The sequence below is a fragment of the Rhinolophus hipposideros genome (assembly GCF_964194185.1).
Source record: "Rhinolophus hipposideros genome assembly, chromosome: X".
In the NCBI taxonomy this organism is placed as follows: Eukaryota; Metazoa; Chordata; class Mammalia; order Chiroptera; family Rhinolophidae; genus Rhinolophus; species Rhinolophus hipposideros.
Window position 1 is genome coordinate 103,639,656 of NC_138046.1, and position 22,774 is coordinate 103,662,429.

Below are 22,774 nucleotides of genomic sequence, written 5' to 3' on the forward strand. Positions count from 1 at the left end.
CCCTAGAACAGTGATCCTCAACCTTGGCTGCATATTAGAATCACTGAGGGAGCCTTTAAAATCCCAATGCCCAAGGCTAATTAAATCACAATCTCAGAATGGTGAGAACCAGGCATCTGAACTTTTTAGCACTCTGCAGTAATTCCCCGGTAATTCCAGTGGTGGCCAAGCTTGAGGACCGTTCCCCTTGGTCTTCCCACTCTTCCATTCATACACCCAATCAGTCCAGGCTCCTATAGTTTTTACCTTATTTGATTATTTCCCCACTCTCTACGCCACTGCCATCGTTGAGATCCTCATCATACCACAGTCACCTTGTATCTGGTCTCCTAATTCCAAGCTCTTCCAACCCAGCCCCACATTGTTGCCCGAGTGAATTGTCAAAAAGACACATCTTACAGAGCCACACTCGTGCTTACATTTCTTCTTTTAAAAGCTCCCCCCTCCTACATTCCTTTCGTGATGCAGATCAAACTCTGAATCATCATACTAGGTCCTTCTCAATTTTCCCACCTCTCTAATCTCCATCTTGACATTCTCTCCCAAAGAGCAAGCAGAACATTGGAAGGAAGCTGTTTGTGGCCTTGTTAGCTACACTCCTGCTGTTATCACCATTCGTAATTGTTAACTTGCTTTTATCCCCAACAGCCAGAAGCTCCTTTTGGGCCTACAGAAGAGGTTTCTAGAAAGATCTGTCCAGTGAATGAGCATAGCCTCCTTCTCAGTTCCAACAGGTGTAGTTACCTTCCTCATCCATCAGTGGCCCACACTCAGCAGCCAGTCTAGTGCCTCCAGGGGTAGCTGTGACTGGGTGGGTCCTTGTTCCATCAGGGTCCTAGGAGAAACAGATGGGACATTCAAAAGTGGTACTGGAAGAGAGTGTAATGAAAAGGCTATTTACAAAGATCTGGGCAGGATTGGGGAAAGAACAAGGGCAAGGGGAGGGAATGGTTTACAGAAGCTGGAGAATGCTGTTGGTATACAAATGACTGCCCAACAAGCCTTGTGGCTGTGGGCAAAGGAACTCAGCCACAGCCAGGCTCAAAGCCAACAGGAAGGAGCTTGGAGAATAAATACCCAAACAGCTCTCTCCTCCTACTCTTTCGTCTCCTGCTACAGGCCTTTCATCATTGCCTCCCATTGGTTGAAAGCAAAGGGAAGCCAAAAGGCAAGAGAGCCTGATTAATACCTCTACAGAGGTCCAGCCTCCTGGGGCATAGATCAAGTGGAGAAGGGAAGAGAACAGAGCTGGAGGGAGACTAGGAGAATGTCCAGCACAGTCCCTTAAGTCAGAGAGGTCTTTATTTTTTTTCAGTACCTACAATGTTTACGTGGTTCACAGACTGGAGTTTGGGATACAGAAAAATGTATGGGGTCACCTTCCTAGAACTTATCCCATCTCATTCCTTCCTAACCCCTATTTCTAACAAATTCACTATCCTTTCCTCTTTGTCAGCAGTGACATCGCTTAGGAGCACACAGGAAAAATACAGGTCTTCCCCCACAATAGGAGAAGCCACATCTCTCCATGGCAGCCTGGCAGAGTGGCTAAGAGCATGGGTCTTGCAGCCAAAGTATCTAGTTCCAATCATTGCACTGACACTTTCTAGCTGTGGTCCTGGGGACAAGTAGCTCAGGGTAGGTTCTGGAAGCAGGATTTCAACTTCAGATTTTTCTGGTGGCAGAGCCCTCAGACTCTTTTCATGCCTGTGGTTCACATCAAAACAGTAATAATAATATAAGAAGAAGGGCTACTATACATAAGCAATTAGTGTGTATCATATATGGCATCACTATATAATTTATATATGAAATGAAGATATATAAATTATGTTCTCTTCTTAATGCCTTTCCCTAATAAGCAAAATGCATAATTTAACTGAAATTGATAATAAAACAGTCACTGTGCCATCCATGTCATTTCTTAATATTACTTTCAGCATTTAATTTCTAAAATAACATCAAGATTTGGGAACAAGTCTTCAAGTGCCTATAACGCTAGTCTAAAAAAGAACTTAAAGATGTATTTTTGAGGATTGCCATCTGTCAAATTTAAGAAAAAGTCTGAATAGTGATTTCTTATTTTCCATTCTTTTTTCCCTAAAGGAATTGTTCCCAGTAGTTTTCTAGTTGGACCCTGAGAATATAGACAAGCATTTATATTTTAGAGAAACATATCAGAACTCCTGAATTTGGAGCAGGTAATTTAAAAGTGTAAGACAAACAAAAACACAAGACGGGAAGAGAACACAAGAGGACTCACTACACAGGTGTTGCAAACCTTTACTTGATTGATTTGTAATATTTACAAATGCCTATGCTGTGAACTTTATATCTTTTCACTGAAATAAACATAAACAGTATTTCAGTGATTTGCCACATTGGCACAGAGATTACGTCACTGATCAGTTGCAAAGGCCACTACTTCCTCCTCACAGAACAGGAATCCTCCCCTAGTCAGAGAGAGGCAGACCTAGAACTTACACGAAGACCAAGGGACAACCTGACCCAAAGCAAATCCTAGTGTGTCCCCCTCAGACTGGAATAGCAGGTGCCTCTGCAACTCGATGGCTCAAAATTGCTAAAAGACAGCACTAATAAGTCTCAGTTTATCAGGCAAAATGCCAGACGTGCCACATTTGCTTTAAAATAGCAATACCAATCATACCTACATGCACATGTCCTTAGTGATAACATTTACATTTTTATTTGGTTTGTCAGAGTAGTGAAGAAACTTGGTACACTCCGTTTCCCTTTTGTTCATATACTTTATTATTTGTCTCTTGTGCCATGCTGTAGCAGACAGTAAAGGGAGAGTGATGTCTAGAGTCCTTTTAGCTCGAACATTCTACGGGAGAAAATGTTGAGCAAAAAAAAAAAAAAAATGAAAGGATGTTTAAAAAGAAAAAGGGGAGCATGTTTTAAACTCTAAACTGAGGTGGAATGAATCAATCAGAAGAGTGAAAAGGAAATGATTGAAAGAAGATAAAAAGAGAAGCGGGCCAACAAAATTAATGGACAAAGAGGGACAATGAAACCACTAAGGGAGTTTATCATAAGATACTCTTTGGACTCTAATCGAAGATATGTGAAGGTTGCAAAAAATTCTTGTGTTAATGAAGGCTTTCTTCTTTTCAGAATATTTCCAAGCTTGAAATAATTTTGCATAGTTAACCTGCATTATCATATTGCAAACTCTAAGATTACAAGTATTTGAACAGTCTAGGCCCTGTAACTTTTCCAATACAGTGTTCCATTGGAAATGGTTTCCTTTTAGATTTTTCTAAAAGAATACTGAAAGACCAAACCGTGCCACACCACTGGTGGTGGTGTTTTATTTTGAGTCTATTCCAGTGGTTCTCAAACTTCAGCGTGCTCAGTTTCTGATTCAATAGGTCTGGGCTGGGGCCCTGGAATTTTTGTTTCTAAGAAGTTCCCAGGCAGTGCTGATACTGCTGGCCAGGACTACACTTTGAGAACCGCTGCTGTAACACAAATACACGTACAAATGCATCTTAAGAAGCGTGTTTAGTCCATGAGTGTAACCTGAATTTCACGTCTTTACAGCCTCACCATTTTAATCTTCAATCGAGAGGGGTAGAATTATGATTGTGATTTTTCTTTCATTCTCTAAAAAGAAAACTCTGAGCCCACACACTTAATGATCTGCGATGAGGTCATTTGCACCTAGGTAATTTATTTAGGCAACAAGTAGTCTTGCTAGAGGTTTTAAGGGGGTGCCAGCAGGGCAGTGTGTGGTTTTCAGGTTCCTGGGACTACCTTAAATCCCCTCCTCCGTCTTTCTCTCTTTCTTTTTCTTTTCTTTTGCATTTCCGTTTGGAAAGCCCCGACTGCGGGGTCTGGGGGAGTCCGGGTTCCCAGATCGCTAGGTAGGGGCGGAGCCCGGCCCGGCCCCGCCCCGTCTGCCCGCAGCGCCCCCTCCCCGCCCGCCGGGCCGCCCGCCCGCCCGCCAGCCCGCGCCGGCACCTCCGCAGTGCTTTCAGCTGCGAGCCTGGGCGGCGGCGGCGCTCGACTTTCGGGAGCCGGGCGGCACTGGAAGCTCACTCCTCCGCTCGCCCTCTCCCGACCGCGGAGCCCTTGCAGCCATGAGGGAACAGCTCAAAGGGTAAGTGCATCGCGGCCCCCTCGGATCGCCGCAATCCGTGCACTTGTGGCACGAGCTGGGGACAAGGCGAGGCGGTCAAAACTTAGATAGGCGCGGCAGCTGGACCCCGGGCTCCGGGCGGCGGGCGTCGAGGAACCTCCTCCGCGGGTCCCCGGCGGCGCCGTTGCAGGTGCGCCCCCGGAGCTTTCCCCCGTGCCGGGCTCGCGGGGAGCCCCCTTACGCTTTGGATCGGGCTCGGAGAGAAAAAGCTGATTTCTCACCCTACCCAGAGGGGACAGCGCGGTCCCCATGCGGGGATTGGGGCTGCTGGAGCTTTTTGCTCCTTTTCGGGCTGTCTGTGTGGTCGTGAGCCAGACAGGCTGTTCCAAAATCGTCGCTCGATCTCGCAGAAGGCAGGGGCGCGCGCGGCTCTACCTTCCATTGCATTGCAAGTGCCAAAAGGTCAACTTTCTGCCTGATTTCTTCCGAGGATTCCAACTGACATTTCCCTCACTTCATTTTCAACTGTGTTCGTGTCATGCCCCAAGACTAGTAGAAATCAGGAAAGAGAAAAAGCAATCTAAAGGCTAGAAGTCGAGGATTTGCCACAGAAGATCGAGGGTGTTTTTTTTGTTGTTGTTTTTTTGTTTTTTCTTTTTTGCCCTCTGGGGTTGAGTGTGGAGTCATTTCTTAGTGTCCTTCTCTCCCATTTCTCCAGGTGTCTGTGCTCGTCTTTAAGCAAAGTTTGTCATTCCCGATCCGATCATGACAATGAAATGGACAGGACACAGTTTAAATCGGTTAAATTTGAAGTTAAATTTGAAGCTTAAATCGAGGGGGTTTAGTTGCTTGAGGGAGGCATATTAATTATAGAATACTTTAACATGAAAAAAAAATCTGTAAGTGGCGAACCAAAGTCTTTAAGTGAAATCTACATTCTCCCTTGGCTAACAAGCTCTTCCTGGTCTCTCTGCTTTTTTATCCTTGTAACCCCTCATCACCCTTTCTCTTTTGGCTAGATTTTTTTTTTTATTTCCTTGTGCCAAATCCCCTCTTTGGAGGACACAGTTACTCTTAGAGAAGCTGGAAGAGCAAATGAAACATCGCGGTTATATGAAAGGTCTCTGACCCTTTATCACCGTGGAATTGGTTTCAGTCATCATTGTTTGATCTTGGATTGGACACGACCCTGAAGTGAAATTGCTTTAGCTAAAGTTGAGGGTGGGTGGGAATTAAGCCCTGAAAAGCAAATAGAACCGAGGACAAGTAACAGCTGGAACAGTCACCCAGGCAATCATCTCTGCCCTGGCTGGAGCTGAGCAGAATAAAATGTGAAATATCCCAGGGTAAAGAAATGGGACTAGGATAGGATATCTGATGGTTTGATTGACACCTACCCCTCCAAATGCCTTCCCCACAGTAGCAGAAACTTTTAAATATATTTTCCTATTCCCACCCTGCCAGTATTCCAGCATTACAAGCCAAGTTCAACATTCAGCATGCAAATACCAAGGTTCCTCTAGAAAGAGTCTGATCCCCAGATTAAAGGGAAATGATTTTGTGTGTGTGGATCAATGGGCTCCAGATTATATATGAAGCCAAACTCTAATCCTCTGCAAATCGCAAGAGAACGCTACCTTTTTATATCGCTGCATAGCGATTAGCTTCTTCCCTGGGAAGTAATGGAAAGATATGTTTTTTAAAGGCAACTGTTTGGAATATTTTCAGTACCAAATAACAGTGGTGGCAGAAGAAATCTTATTTTAATTAGACAACTGCTATTTTCCGGCTAGAGCAGTAGAAATTTGTTACTTTCTATAAGTGTTTAGTGTTTGTTTTTAAGAAACTAAAAAAGCAATTTCAATAAGTCTGATTATTCCGGCACTGACAGCAGGAACAGCTCTGAGGCGGTTATAATAACCTTGCACACTACTTGAAACTAAAGAAGGTGAGAGAAAATTTAAATTGTATGGTAGGAAATTAGGTCAGCCCTGGGCTCAGTAGAGTAATACTTTTAATTTCTTATTATTGACAAGTAGGTGTTGCCGGAGTCTTTTGTTATTTTAATTTACATCAGGGTCCTCCTATCTGGGCCTCAACTAAAAGAAAAGAGAGATTATTGTTGTTTGTACACATTTTTTAAAAGGTGGGGATCAGTTGAAAGGAAGTATGTTCAGAGAGGCATATCTGATGCCAGGCTTTGGAACCAGCAGGGTCCAAATCAGTAACATTTTGTAAAGATTTAAAGAATGTTTTAAGCGTTATTTATGAAGCTTGTCTTTGTGCTAATACATATGCAGAATTTTGATCTATATTAAACATTGTTCTCAGGAAGACTGACCAAAGCTGTACATGTGAACAGGTTTCAGAATTTCCTTTTTGGTCAGGCATGGTATGTGGATAGTGTGTTTCTGATATGAAAAGTGAAGTGCAGAAAAGAGACAGTTACCAAAAATAGTACCACCCACCCTTCCACCACCACCTCCCCAGCACAGCATATTTTTCAATATTGTATGTATATTCCAGGTAAACCTGAGCTGCTTCTCATGGAGTTACTGAAAATTCTCTCCTGGTTTTGAAGACACAGTAATAAATTGAGCTGTAAAATCTATATATCGGTCACAAACAAAAAAAATCTGTCTGTCCTATAAGGTAGAATATAGATATGAGTTAATGCAAATTTGTGTTTAGCAATTCACCCTGTCGTACTCATCTTTCCTATCTGTTTGGGGGGGGGGGGTTGTTAAATGTCTCACTACGGCTTTGAATTCACCACAGATTGAAAATACCCACATACAGTGAAGTGAATATTTGGTTCATTATATCGTTAACAAAAAATCTGAAATCATTTAGCTATGTTGCGAGTCGTTTTTAGCATTAAATGATTAAAAGATGATTTTTCTAGTTTTGAGGCTTAGTCACGCCCTTTATTCTTCTTTTCAACTTTTGCTCACTTCTTTTGCTTGGTACTGGTTTGCAATTGAAGTGAAACTAAGACTGCAAGGGTGAAATATAAATCTGTTTTCCTAGTTACTTTGCATTGCTTAAAAATAAAAGATTTACGTGTTGGAGGGGAAGAAGTTAAAAAAAAGATTGGCTTTTGGTTTTGGTTTGAGGTCATTTATCTAGGTTATTCAAGTCCCCCAGAATCACAGGTACTTGGGACAATGAGTACCTAGAAAGGACTAGTATCTGATAACACATGAAGTGGGGGAGAAAGTTGGGGCTTAGGATTTCTTCCGTCTTCCAGTAAAGGACATTTCAGTTTAGCTAAGGACTGATGGGTTCAAAAAGACTTTCTAAAATCCTTCTCATAACTTGAAATCACTGGAATGAATTCTTTAAAAACATAGTAATGTAAGTATATCAACAGACATGAGGTTTTTTTTTGGAGGGAGGGAGCTACATGAAGCTGTCATTCACTGTGTGGGATTCTCCTGTCACTTGTATGCAAGTTTCTCTTTTCTTCTAGAATTGCATTTGGTACAAGTTATTTCTCGCCCATGTTCCTGTGATTTGAAGTCCATTGGATGGTGGCTTTTCAGAGTGGTTCTGTCTGTCTGATTAAGTTTATCAGCTCAGACATGTTTTTCTGCACGTCCATTGAAGATGCTACAGTCCTACAAGTCATGGAGACGGGACGCTATTATTATATAGTGTGTGTAATAAGGGCCTGTACTTGTGGATACCCGTGCCTTTCCCCTCTTCTCCCTTCTTCCCTCCATTCCCTGGTGCTCACAGACGCATGGCCTTTGGAAATGGTGGAGGCCTAAATGCAGGATGATCTCAGTAGAAGGCAACCTTTCCATGCTGGGCACTTGTGCACGGAATTGGTACACAATCACTTTCCAAGCTGAAAATACGCCTGAGAAAAAGCGACACTTTTTCCGTGAAGCTGCAAACTGCAGCCTCCTTGTGCTGTGCATATAAAGTACCTGTCCCGCCAGCCCCTTTTCCAGATCAGAAACCAGCTTGGTCTTGGGGCTTCCTAAAACCCCCTAAAGCATGGACTGCATCTTGTGCTCTTCTTGCTCTTTAACACTTAGATGTCACTCTGGTACATCCCAATGACTGAGATGCCCCTGTCGTTCTCCTCAAATGAGAATTGTCTCTGCGGAAAAGTAAAACAGTATTGAGCATGTTGGGAAGACTGAAACAGCTCTTTGCAAGTGAACATTATCTCGTAAATTTCTTTCAGTAGCCTTCACTGTTCAATCACTGAACGGGAAATACAGGAAGGATGCTCTGTGAAGTTGTACAGTTTCGGGAATGTCCACATGTTTTTGTGACATTACGATTGTATTACATTTATCAAGCCACAATGAATGCTTCTCCTTTTTATTTGTTAAAACACAGAAGTAAAACACATTGAGTGTTTTTGCTGTCTACAAAGGGTCTTGGGCTTGGCTGACTTACCTAGATTATAATCAACGAATAAAAGATTTGCTTTTAGTGGGCACTAATTTGGGGGCCACATAATAACAAAAATGACTGAGTATTGAGCACCAGAAGGTGCTAGTCACTAACCTATATGAATCAGTTAATCTTTAACTCTCCCAGCTGAGCAGGCTTACCCCAAATTTCACAGCTAATAGGTTGGTGCAAAAGTAATTGTGGTTTTTGAAATTTTTAACCTTTTAAACTGCAATTACTTCTGCACCAACCTAATAGTAGGGCGCAGAGCCAGAATCCATTCCTAAGGTTTAAAACCTATGCTGAGATCACTTGACGTTGTTGCCTCCCCAACTCCTCTTTCTGTGCGAGGCCTCTGTACAGTCAGCTCCCCTTGCAGTGTCTACTTTTCAGCTATTTCTCCCCTCTCCATCCCTACCCTTCCCCCAAAGAGTGTGAATAGGCTCTGAGTATGAGGACCGAAATATCCTTCAGGCCTGTGTTTTACTGTATCAAAGCCCGACATGTAATCCCGAAAACTGGAAATACGATGCTGTGGTGATTTATGTAGATGGGCCAAAGTAAGGAAAAGTATATGTAGTTATCTCTCCCGGGTTTATTCCCGTAATTGAATGAGGAACAAGGGCGGTTTGTTCTTTCTGTGGCAGGAGCTGATAACCGGCAACCACACTTAGCTAAACTTCAAGAAATGGAAGAGAGCTGTGAATGCTTCATTCAGGCCCAGGTAAATACAGGAAAAGGTGTAGTGGTGTATACAGCGTCGAGGTTTAACAAGACATTCTAAAAGAACTGGGAAGAGGGAAGGTATGCTATATTAGTCAGGTACTGGATATACCTTAAGGTGACATGAAATAGAGCTATCATGGATAGGAGGTCTGCATGTGGAGAAGAAAGAGTAATAGAAAAAGGTCAGGGGTAGTGAAAGCAAATGAGAAGGGAGGTGAGTTATTTGTTGAACTAATGTCCAATATCTCTTTGACAGAGTTGAATAACACTTGTCAGTGTCCTTTCCGAATGTTCCGCATTGGACAGGTGAAGAAATCTTGGTTTTCGATGATTGGTTACATAACAAGGTCATTTTATTATAACAGGAGTGCAGCTGAGTTGTGGGTGCACAAAGGAAATAAATTCTGGTTACCAAATAATGTGCATGTTGCATTTACCTTTGAAAGCAAAGGTAGGGGCTCCTCTGCTTGTAAGATAAACACTCTACATTTCACAATGGAAAGCCTTTGAAGTAAAGATGCTGAATGATTCAAAAGCAAACCGGGTTGTTATTTTTTTTCTCCTTTTCTCTACTGCCCATTATAAATTCTAAACTCTCTCTTTGTATTTTATATTTTAGCCACGAGACCCAAACAACTTGCTGGGATCATCCCAAAATGACAGAGCTCTACCAGTCTTTAGGTAAGGATATGGCCACGTTTCTTCCTGGTTAAAGGGCAGATGACTTTTAGCACAAAGTAGTAGCTTGTAGAGTGCAAATCATGTGTTGTCTAAATATATCACTAGCTTGTTTAAAGGGTAAAAACAACTCCTTTCTATCCCAAGTTGATCAGCTTTCTTTTTTTCAGAGGTTCCTTAAAAATATGTTTTAGAATTTCGTTGATTCCTGAAAATTCACTACACCTAAGAGGGCCAAAAGGTCTTTGTCGTTTTCTTTGCTACCTAAAAGGATGGAAAAAATACTTGCAATTGATGGCAATTTTACCCGCAACAAGAAATAAAACTGTTTCAGGTTGCTCTTACTGATTTCTTCCTGGTGAAACCAAGACCAGGTTTTGCCAGACCACGAATGTTGTGTGAAGGAATTTTCTGCAGTCTTTCTAGTGCTTATAATTTCCTCTCGTGTCATCACTGTGAACATTTCAATGACTTCTCCCCTATGGCTTGTTTTGTGTTTTTGTGAGAGCCTGACAGTTCTTTTTCCCCTCACAATTTAGAATTTTTTGAACAGATACACAGCCTCCAAGTAAGGGGAACACACCATCTTTCTCATCCTTGATGAAACTCTAGTCTATACCGATTTAGTTCCATCAGGAATGATCTGAAGTGAATTCTGTTATATCGTAACTTGTTATACTTGTTTTTAAATAACAATACATAGTCATGTCTTCTCTACTACTGAAAAATGTTTAAGTCTGCTTTTTTATGAATGGACATATTTACAGATAAAAATGCATAAGGTGAACTCTGGGTTTAAAGTTACATGACAAAGCCCATAGGAATCAGGGTGCTTAAGCAAATTCTGGATATGTATATACATATATACGAGTATGTATATGGGGGTGTGTGTGTGTTTGTGTAACTATTACTGTCTTCCATCATAGGTTCCCATTGGTTAATGTATTGCAGCTATAGAGACTTTAAGGAATGGGATAGGAGATATTAGCCCCAAAAAACTGTTTTCCTAAACTTTTTCTACTTATAAATTATATAAGTTCCTTCTGGAAAATCTGAAAAATACAAATAAAAAGCCTGAAAACGAAAAGGAGTCACATACTTCTACTAGCCACACATATCTAATACATTTCAACTAATATTTTGCCATTTCAGCCTAACAGCAAGTGTGTGTATCCATGCATGCACATAGGTACACACACGCTCTCACAGTTTTTTTTAAATGGAAAGAAAATTGGGATCAGCTAAATGTAAAGTGCTCCATTTCAGCCCCTGCAGAATACTCCTGGCTTATATACTGTTGCACTGTTTAGGCCACAGGTGGAAAATTTGAATGCTTATATTTTGGCAAATGAGAGAATGACCAGTTCAGCTGAAGAGGGCAACGGCTGTCCTGGGGTAGCTGGTAGTCCTAGCCCAGTGCTCTCGGGACTTCAGGGTTTTCTGTCAAGAAAGAGCTAATTTAAACTTGTCTGAGGGCCTCCTGATTATAACCTCTGGTTTACACAGACTCAGCCCACTAGTAATTTCCACTCTAATTACAGTGATCTCTAGTTGTGATATTTTAATGTACTTTTCTTTTAAAATGATGATTGTCATTAGTTTAGAAATATGACAAGCTAACAGCTAAAGAAGAAAAGACCAATCATCTATAACCCACCTCTTAGAGAGTTTAATATTCCATACATATATTTTTACAAAAGTTGGATCGTTCTGTTGTATAATCAGCTTTTTTTTCACCTAAAGGTAATGTACCGTGGCCATATTTCCATTTCATTGCATTGTATTCTCTACCAGCTTACTTTTTTTTTTAATACAAAGGAATTCATACTTTATTCAGACAACACTGAGAGAGAAGAGAAAAAGGGGGAATGAGTCTGGAGAAAGGGAGATCCTGTTCCCAAGGATTTGGGGGAACACAGTGGGGGGTACCTGGTCTACCACACATTCAGAGGGTAGGGAGGGGGAAGGATGTTTTATACCCTGGGTATGGAGCAGGGAAAAAGGTTCTTGCTATGGAGAAAAGAAGAAAGGAAGGCCAGAGAAGCGTTTCCCATCATCTCAAGACAATCTCACAAGACAGGAATATATCAGCATCTAACTACTGGGGAGGGATGGATGCGAGCACATCCGGGAGCCAACAGATCCGTGAGACTCAGGCTTGTCTTCTGAAACATGGCTAAGAGTTGTTCCAGCATGATTGCTGGAGTCTACTGCCAAGAAAAAGACTCCCTCACGGAATCTGGGTCTGGCGGAAATGGTGGTGTCTTTAAATCCCCAAAGCAGACATCAACTCAGGGGTTCCATTTCAGCCCCTGCAGAATGCTCCTGATGTATACATATCCACGAAACATGTAATGAAGAGCTTGGCAATGTTGAGTGGATCCCTTTAAGGAGCTACCAGCTTACTTTTAATTACTCTGTAATGAGAAATCACAAATATGGTTGATAAAAAGCTAATTATGAACTATCAATGAATAGGTGGTTGTGCCTATTCATTCCTCAATAGGAATTAAATACACTTTTCATCATCATGTTTCTAAAGTTTTCTCCGTAGGTTGAATGTGGTGCTAACTTCAAAGCTGGTGTTCTAGCATGATTTGTGACCTTGGACAAATGATCTGACTTTGGAAGATAATGGAATTTTACAGTAGCTGGGGGGAATTTAGAGCTCATGTATTGCAAACTTTTTCTTGAATGAAATCAACTTTATTGAGATAATTTACATATAATAAAATGCAGCCGTCATAAATATGTGGTCAATTTCGACCACATTTGAAATTCTGGTGTTCGCTATCCTAATAACAAATATCTTGGAAGTGAACTAGGTGCCGAAGTTTGTTTTTCAGATTTCAAAACTAAGATTCCAGTATTTTTGTTATAATCAAACAGTACTGGGGCTAACTTTTATCCAGTGTTGACTCATCAAATAGCATCTACCATTTATTGAGAGTCTACTGTGTGTGAAGCACATGTAACAAGTCAGCAACCATCCTGCATATGGTGGAGGGTGTCCACTGCTGTATTTCACAGGGTAGTGAAGTCAGGTGCAGCGAAGCCATTTATCAGGGCTACACAGCAAATACCCTGGGATTCACGCTCCATCTTCTGTTCGTGTTTTCACCTTGATTTTGTTCACTTAGTAAAGTACCGGTATGTCCGTGTAGGTTACTGTGCACCTTCTACAAATATGTACAAATTGACATTTTTACCTGTGGATAGATAGTACCTTGCGTGGTATTTCTGGAACAAACCAGTGCATTTCTTAGCAATAGTATGGTGGCCTTCTTAGATAACAGACACTCCTCTTTTACTGTTGCCAGGCACACATGGAATGATTGATTTAGTTTGTGATATGTCTATATCGCGAAGATAACCTGTAAGATTAAGTACCATTACCGCCCTTCCCACCCCCAAATTATAGTGTTTCAAAGTTGAAATACAAGCATCACATACTGAAAAGAAACGTTTTCTTTTTTTTACATATTGGCTTATATTTTTCCTCATGAGGTATCCCTTTAGGGCCCGGTTGCTGTTTTGAGTTGGGTGAAATGGTTGGAAACCTTCAACTGCACTCAATTCATGAAACGGGTATTGAGTGGTATTGAGTGGTGCATTAAATGTTTTACTATCCTTAGGTCACTCTCCTAATAGAACCTGAACCTCTTGTCTGTGGTAACATCTTGACAATATTAAGACATTGCTTATCTCCACCCCCACCCCAGACATATCTCTACTATACAAGCTGCAGTGGTTCACAATATGCATGAAATGTAACACATTCTTAAATGTACCCACTTCTGAGGAGGTTTCCAATTTCCATTTTTGTCAAAATCCCCAACCAGCCTGTTCAATACACCCTGTTATCTGCCTTGCCCCCAAAAGCATTCAAGTGTTCCACTCTACCCGTGGTTTGAACAGCATAGTGTTATAAGTCAAAAATATTTTGTAAGGACAGAAAAAGTAGCACTTGAGCATTAACTGATGGAAGGCTATATTACTTGAAATGTTCATATTGGAGATCTCTAGTTAATAGAATTCCAGGTGATTTTCTTTTTCGTTCTTCTTTTCCTGATTTTCTACAATGAATTTATATTATTTACAGTTACATATTTCACAAAAAAATTTCTTCATCAAAACTCTCCCTACCCCATTCCTCAGTGTCCCTACAGTTATAATTCATTAACCAATGAGCACCTGTGACAAAAAGCAGCAATATCCCCACATACATACATACATACATACGTGCATACATGCACACACACACAGAATTTATGTTTAAATGCCCTGATTTCCGTAGACTTGATCAGGTAAATTTAAACAGAAGGATATCCTCTCGTGCGTTGTTACTCTCTAAACACATCCATTCACAAAAAAGCAGACTTAAAAATTTTTAGTGGTAAAGAAGACACGACTAACATTTTTGATTAAAAAATGTAAAAGACTTCATCTCAGGTTATTCTCAACAGATCTAAAACTTTTTTTGGAATGCGCTATTTATCAAATGTTAAAAAGTATTTGTGTTTTCCCCTTATTTTTAAGCTGTGTACCCATTCAAAAAATTCTAAGTTATGAGAGGAAAAATTGTCAGGCTCCCACACAAAACACAAAACAATTCATAGTAAAGAAATAATTTAAATGTTTACAATGATGACCTGATAGTCATTAAGAATTTGAGCATTGGAAGGTCTCCAGAAAAATTTTTATGCAACATTAACGGTTTGGCAGATGCATTGTCTTGTTTTCACAAGAAAGAAATCAATAAGAATAATTCGAAAACAGTTTTCTGTCAGCATTTTTCTCTGACTACCTCCACTGTGGTGGGATGAATGGTATATAGAAAACAAAGTTTTCCTTATCTATTTTTATATGAGCATTATATCCTTGTCTTTAAAATTAGGGTATTGGACAAAAGTGTCTTAAGAATTTTGTTTACTCTTACTTTGGGCTGAGGTGGGGCGGAATGTTTCCAAAACTTGCTTTGATCTTAATTTTTCAAGAAGTACCTTTGGCTGACTCTGCAGACAAATGCGTTTCTAAAAGTTTAATCATTCCTATTTTTAAAAATGCACATTCTGGGAAAACAAACAACAGAGAGCAGATCTTGCCACCCATCCCTGTCTTACAGGCAGAGTGAGGCAAAGCTGTCATCAAGTAGGGAGGCTCTCTAGATATTTCCCACAAGCCCACAGGGCCGTCCATTTGTTGTCGAGAAGGCATATTCTACATCGTTTCTTAGAAGTAATAATATGCTCAATTTATAAGGTGAATTTCAGGTTTCTTTTAGCATCTTTACAAATGTAACGGAAAGACTGTTCCAATAGGTTATCTTGGTGATTTAAAACTTAAAGCTCTTCGGGGTGGCCAGTTACCTCAGTTGATTAGAGGGTGGTGCTGATAACACCAAGGTTGCTGGTTCGATTCCCACATGGGCCACTGCGATCTACACCCTCCTTAAAAAAGAAAAGAAAACCTTAAAGCTCTTTAAGGCTCCAGAAGGCATTTACAAAATCGGTATATGTGAGATAGCAATGTGCTCTGGAATTTATTTTGAAATACTTATATAGTATTGATTTAAGTGAAGTGTGATTATATGATTAAAACCCTGTCGTTTTCTTTCAATTTATGTCTAGGTTCTTGAGTTCATCACTGAGATTTTAAACTCTCTCTCTCTCTCCCTCTCTGTCTGTCTGTCTGTCTGTCTCTCTCTCTCACACACACACACAATATGTGCTGCTTAAAAGTAAAGTATTTCTTAGTTTGTCTTATTGTAGGTATGTTTATAAATACAATAAAATCTTTATGTGCTGCCCTCCATGGTTCCTTTCTGAATTACAATGTGAGATGTTTACATTAGTGATACCAGCTATATAGCAAAGCAACAGTAATTTGCAAAGGAGACACATAGGTAAAAATAGGGTCATGAAGAGAGAATCCTTAAGTTTCAGGTTAACTGACTTTATTTCAAACCGTTCACTGCAATCTGGATGTGCTGTATGTATGATCTGACATTGCTTATCCCAGTTTCCTTTTCCTTCGTTGAAGCCCCTTTAACCATCAGTTTTTTCTCTAGGGGTGATGGTTCTCCTCTTTTCCCGCAGTTCTGGCATTCTTTAAGAAGATCTAGCCCCTCACAGCTCTTACCCAAGTTTTGGAACTCAGTATTCACGGTGCTCACCCGAGTGAGCAAAAGCTCTCAACTTTCAGAAATGGACTTATGACTGTTTTAGGAATTCTCAAGAAAAGTGATCTTAAAAACCCTTGTGATTTGAAGGCAGTCCATCAACATGTGGCCCTTAGCCTCACATCTGTTGCCTGAGAAGAGCTTCAGAATGTTAAAATGAGGGCTTAGTTTTAGGGTCTGATGGGTCTGAGGTTGGTGTGGTTCTTGAGCAGTCTTAGTTAAGAGGAGTAGGTAAGCCCCAGTTAAGAGCCTAAGAGCTTCTTCAAGATACATGAATATCATTTTTAATAAATAATTGCAGCTGTCAAGATAGAGTTAGAAACCTCTGTCCTCAGTTTGCCAAGAAGAAGGAAAATAAGTGAGCTTATTCTCCCATCTCTTTTGATAGGCTTTCTACATTCCATTAAGCATTCCCTCCTGAGGATGCCCATGGCTTAGGAACTGCGGGATTCTGAATGACAATGAATTCCTTTTGCTTTGAGAACTTGACCTAATGCTTTTCTCAGCATGTTTGGTAAACTAAACTGTTCTCAACTAAGCTACTCAATATTTAGCACATTCCTTTCCTTGTCTCTTATTCCAGTTCCTTAAGTGTTGCTAAGTATTGAAACCTCTGCCTTTCGATTTTTCATTAGCATAATGTCTGGAACTGGAAAGACTTATGTAAATTCAGATCCCAGCTTCAATGTGACCTTGAGCTGGTCCTTTGCTTTCTCTTGATCTTCGATTGTCTGGTTTTACTTTAACTTCTGGCTAGAGTAGGGCTTGGTTTTATGAATGCTGTGCCGAACTCCCCAGTTTTTCTTTTGTTACCACCAGCCTAGAATACGTGAATACTAGGATCACCACCTTTATTATAATTGCACTTTCATTTGTGTAGCCAGTTACAGTGTACAGAGAATTTTCAGAAATAACCGTATTTCATCCTTTCACAGCTGTAAATTAGGTAGATAGCTGGTATCTGACCTGAATTTTCTGTCCATTTCAGTTTCAGATCTTCTGTCCTGCCATCCCTTTGAGTAGACTTGCTATGTTTGATTTGGAAAAGAAATGCTATCATATCAGTGGATGAGGCAACTATTTCCTTCTTTCCATTTGGACTTGAGTAGACGGAGGCCCAAGACTTGCTTTGACTTATTCATACTGATAAGGAACCAAGTCCAGAGTACACATTTTACGGCTACTAGTTCACTGTTCTCAAAGGAATATCCATTACTCGTAGCATGATTTATAAAATTGCTTTATCAGCGTAATTAAGCTATGGAATCTCAAATGACGTTCTATATTCCCTCGCTGACAAAGTTAGCAGAGGAGATTTACTCAGATTTGCAAAATAGAAGACATAAGACATTAAGGCTGTTATAAATGTTCTTCCTTTACTTCTATCCTGCTTATAAAAGAAAAAAGAAAAATAATCTGCTCTTTTAACTTCACTTAGGCTCAATTGATTTTCCCCATTTGTAGAATAGAATTGTAGTCTTCAAATCAAAATTTATGGCATTTTTCTAGAATATTTTTTTATAATACTGTTTTCTTGTTCAAATAACTTGATTTAAAGCTTCTAATTGAAGAACATAAATAAATAGATATTTCTGAATTGTATCTTCCAAAGTTTATTTCAGAAGGGAACTCAAAAGCATTCTCTCTCAGACTTAGACCCGGGTATGATTGAAAAGAGCTGCCAAATTGTAGTTTACTTGATCTAAATAAGAGAAGCATTAGGGTTACACCTGCAGCTGTGAAAAAAGTGCTGGATGTGTACAATTTTATGTAGGTGGTCTGCAGAAGACAATTTTTGCACACAAAGTAAAGGCATCTAAAAATGTGTCTCCTCTTCTTCAGCTATCCCCGGTATTTCTTTTTTTAAGCCCACAAGTCTGATTACCTCTGTATGTCTCTCGGGAGCTACAATTTTGCTGGAAAGAGATTCAGAACAGCCAGGACACTCTATAAAATAGATAGTGAGTTTTTAAAGTTTGTATCCTCTACAGTAGTAATAAAATGACCTAAAAATATTCTGGAAGACTCTCTTATGACATCGTGGATGAGTCATTAGCTTATTTCTGAATTGGTGATATTCTGTGAGAATGTTGCAGAATTTGCCACTGCACAAAGTCTTGGTCCATTGCATAACTCCAGGGAAGTCCTTGTGTCTGTCCCCTCATAAATTGAAGCTTATGTAACTGGGACATATGTTGCATATGTGTGTATGTGTCTGTGTATACGCACACATTTATATATTTACATATGTATTTTATCAAGTATTAACTTTTATAGGAAAGTTATTTTTATATTTTGCTTTCTAGTTTATTAAAGAGGCTGTCAGTTCTAGAGCCATGCTTCGCAGCAGGCTTTTTTTTTTTTTTAACATACAGTACATCACAGACTTGTAGGTGGTCCTACTGAAACTAGCTAGTATGCACTCATCATATATTTAACTGACTGCACAAGTTCTGCGAGGCTCGATCTGGTCTGTACTCTGTCCTGTGAAATGAGCCCATTCATCATACATTTGGATGTCATATTGCTATAAAAGTTGCTTAACACATTCCTGGTATCTTTCCTTGTGAAGCACCATACTTTGAGTAGCAGTGTTCTAGAGCACTGAATTTTTGAAAGTAGAAATGTCAGCTTGAATCAAGTGACCTTGGATGGGGGTAGGATAATTAATTAGCACCAAACAAGTGCACCTAAAAAATGTTATTTGTGGTACTTTATAGTTTGCCAGTTGAGACAAATTCAGGCAAAGGAGGGATCTTCATTATCATTTCACAGCCCTTCTTGCAATTATTTTAGAGGTCAAAATAATAGAATCTCACTCACCCATTATAGGAAAGGGCCAGGTGTGAAGTGGCAGAGCCCCCTCCTGCCTAATTTAATGCCTCCTCCATTCATATAATTAAATATAATGTATAGAACGTGATGTTTGTCAAATACAAGTTTGTTTTTATCCAGAATACAAAATGTGGTACGTGTACTCTTTACATTATGTGAAGAATTCAATGGGGAAGTGATTGATTTACTGTGACTATACTATTGTCACCTTTATGAGTTTAGGTTGGGAGGTAACATGATGTTAACAGCAAAATAGTTTATTGACTTTGAGGCTGGTGAGATGTGGATTTGAATTCTGACTCTGCCACCAGTTCTCTGTGGCCAAAGACAAAGGCACTAACAATTTTGAACCCCACCTTACCAGTTTCTTAAGTAGTTATGATACCACTTTCCTTAGAGAGTGTTGTGGGAACTAGAGAGAATATATATAAAATGACAAAATATCTGACATAGTACCTGTTGAAGGAATTATAATTGCCATTGATGATGATTACGATAATGCACTATTTATTATTATTAGTGTTATTATCATATTCATATATTATGTCCCTCTTATCCAAAACCTATTGGGTTCCTGAGTTCAGATACCAACAGGTAGTGAGGGTCACCCAGGTTTAGGTCTTTAAGTGACACTTGAGGAGCCACTTAATTTTCCTAAAGTTGGTTACCTCTTAACTAAGGTACCAGGGTTCACCTGATCACAATTTATCCTAACTCAGGCAAGTATGCACTTCCTTTAATTTGAAATGCAAAGTAGAATAACAAACTTGATATGGTGTTCTTTACTGTCTCCCAATTCTAAAATAATACACCTTTGATAATAGAAAATGATTCACACCATAACCTTTCATCATAAATGCAGATGACTTTATTAATACGTGTGTGTGTAACGTTATATCTCTCCTCTTATCTGTGTCTTTAAGACCTTAGAAGTTTAAATAAAGTACAAAATCTAATATATGTGTCGTAAAAACAAGCTGGTAGAGAAACATGCCCAATAATTCATAAATAAAAAGGAGAAAGCCTGTAAAACAATGTGCCATGCTGAGAAAAATGCCCGACACGTAGTAAACATCTAACAAATGGTGGTGGCACTATTATGGTAGGGGAGGGGGCGAGAGGATGGCTACAGAGGAAGTTAAGGTGGGATGAGACCATGCATGACAAGCTTTATGTGACGTGCTGAGGGTTTTGATGCTAAGATTTGTTACTGGGGTGATAATATCCATCTTGGTCCAGTCAGAAAATAGAAACCACTCTAGTTATTTTAAACAGAGGGAATGTAATGCCAAAAATTGATTACCTAATGATGGAAGAGCTAAGAAGCCAAACAGACAGCAAGGAGCCTCTGCTATACCTAGGACTGGAGGGACAGTAGAAAGAGGGGTGTCACCAGAGCCCCAGTAGCCATGGTTATCAGCTGGAACTAGAACCAGTGGCCATTTGGGACCACTGAGGGAGGGGCTGATGGGAGAGAGTTGGAGCCAGGAAGGAGACACAGCTACTGGCAAAGTTTTTGGCGAAGGCAGAAAGAAAAAGGGAGAAATACCTGTCCTTTCCTTTCCTCATGCCCTCTAGTCTTCTTCCAGTGACTCCCGTTGGCCAGACTTACCTGGAAACCAATTGGTAAGGGAGCAGAACAATGCCATTCTTTGTAATAAAGAGCAGAGCAAGGCGAAAGGTCAGAGAATGGATCTGAGAAGCAACAAGCAAGTGGTTGAAGTGCAGGAGACCTGGATGGCAATGCAGCCAACTATCTATGCCAGTACTCAGGGATGAGAAACACGAAGCCTTCAAAGTTTTCATAGCACTTACTGATCTGAGGTGACTTAGAAAAGGCAGTAGAAGGGCACACTGGGTTCAAAGGGAACTAAACTAGAAACAAGAAAAAAGGAGGTAGCAATAAAAAAAAAAAGTCATCTGCACAGAATTTCAAACACTAAGGATAAGCTCCTATGTATTTGATTGTAGTACTTGCATTGTTTATACTTGTTCCTTCTCAAGTCTCTCAAGACTAATGAACTTCTTTAAAGCAAAGACCGTCTTCAAGGGAGAGTGATTTTGCTGGGGAAGAAGACAAATACCATTCATGAAGACGGAAAGATATAGATGATATTTTCCTAAGGCAGATTATTAAACTGGCAAGATGGAACTCTCTGGAGAGATGGGGATGGAGTTCTTTCCAGAATGTAGAAGATAAAGGCTCGTAATAGTAAAAATAGGGAATATTGATTAAGTTATAGATTTCGCTGGCAATTAGATAGTTTAGCAAAACCAGGTGAACTGCTGTTCTGGAATTCATTTTGTCCTAAGAGGAGTAACTAATTGATAATCAAGAAGATAAGACCCTTGAAAGAAAGAATCAGTATGGATCTGGAATTTAAATAACCAGGGAAGGAAACACAACACAATTTGATGTGCCAATAGCCTCACTTACCCATTGGTTCCTTGACTCAATAAACATTTAAGAGTGTGCCAAGCATTGTGAATCCTAAACTATAGGACAACAGGGTAAAAATATTATGAAAAATAAAGCTTATTGAAGGTATAAATTTTTGTATAATCCGATTTTTCTTGAATATTAAAATGTCTGTTCATTCCAGAGATTTTGGAAAAAGTGTGAAAAGAAAATAAAAATCAACTCAAATCTCAGCACCCAGAAATAATCACCATTTACATTTTAAAGAATTGCTTGCTCCAATCCTTTTTTTCTGTGTAGTTTTATATAGTTGTTAGAGGTAATATTATGTTTATAATGTTGTATCCTACTTTATTCATTAAATATCATAAATTTTCTCTCATTCTTAACAATTCTTCAGAGATATTACTTTTTCCTAGTTGCATTTTCTTGAAGTACCACATTTTAAAAGTAATTTCCCATTTTTCTGAAATTAGTTTGTGACAAAGGAAATTAAAATTTGTGTTAAATTTATGGCAATCTTTAAGATTCTGAAGACTTATTACAAACAAGCTCTGAGAAGAAAGCCAAGTAAGGTGTTATGATGTCTTCTGTCCAACAAGCTACTTATGTGTTAGAGATGTTACAGAATAAGGTCTGCGAGATCAGAAATAGGCAGTCGATAATCAGAAGGTTGATAAGTTAAATTTATCCTATGATAAATATAGTTTATAAATGTAAGTGATCAGTTTTCTACCACAAATGTTTTAATGGATAAAATTTATTTTACGAGATATTTACAGTCTCAGGGTGACAAGGCAGCTATCCTTGGAAACTTTCAATATTACGGGAAAATCTTTTCCCTTCTTAGCAAACAAATTTAGAGAGAAACTCAGCTTTATGATACGTTTCTGTAAGTTTTAATTTGTACAATAACTGATATGTAAAAATTCATTTGGCTGTAACTTATCTATCTAGAAAGAGAATGGCCAGCAGAACACTTTTATCTTCTCAAAACGTTAGTGCCTACAATTACGACATTCTGTTCAAAGTTCTTCATTATACTGTCAATTAAGGTTTGGAGCCTCTTGCTTCAGTTACATTTTTTGGCCAAGATGCAGTTAAAGAGTATGGAGCTAATAATGTTTTCCACACTTGTTTGCAATTTGTTTTCAGGCCCTAAGTTAGACTGTGAAGGAACATCATCATAGGAGTGGAATCACCGAGTCATAGGGTATTAATGTGTTAGGTTTCTTGGTATATATTGCCTGAAATTCTCTCAAAAGTTGTACCCATTTACACTCTTAAATACATGACACCACTGCCCATCATCTAACAATGCCCTTGACAGCATGGAACATTATTTTTACTTTTGCTATTGTAATAGGGAAAATAAAATCATCCCATTGTTGTTATTTGCATATCTTTCATTGCCAGT

The 22,774-nt window shown here is 39.5% G+C and overlaps 1 protein-coding gene across 1 annotated transcript in view; it reads left to right on the forward strand.

The window, feature by feature from the left end:
- The window catches only part of DMD (dystrophin), a 2,022,175-nt gene that overhangs the window by 1,859,971 nt on the left and 139,430 nt on the right, over positions 1 to 22,774 (forward strand). Inside the window, exon 63 of the mRNA XM_081043053.1 lies at positions 9,864 to 9,925. Coding sequence (XP_080899179.1) covers positions 9,864 to 9,925 — 62 coding nt within the window. The remainder of the gene's footprint in view (positions 1 to 9,863; positions 9,926 to 22,774) is intronic.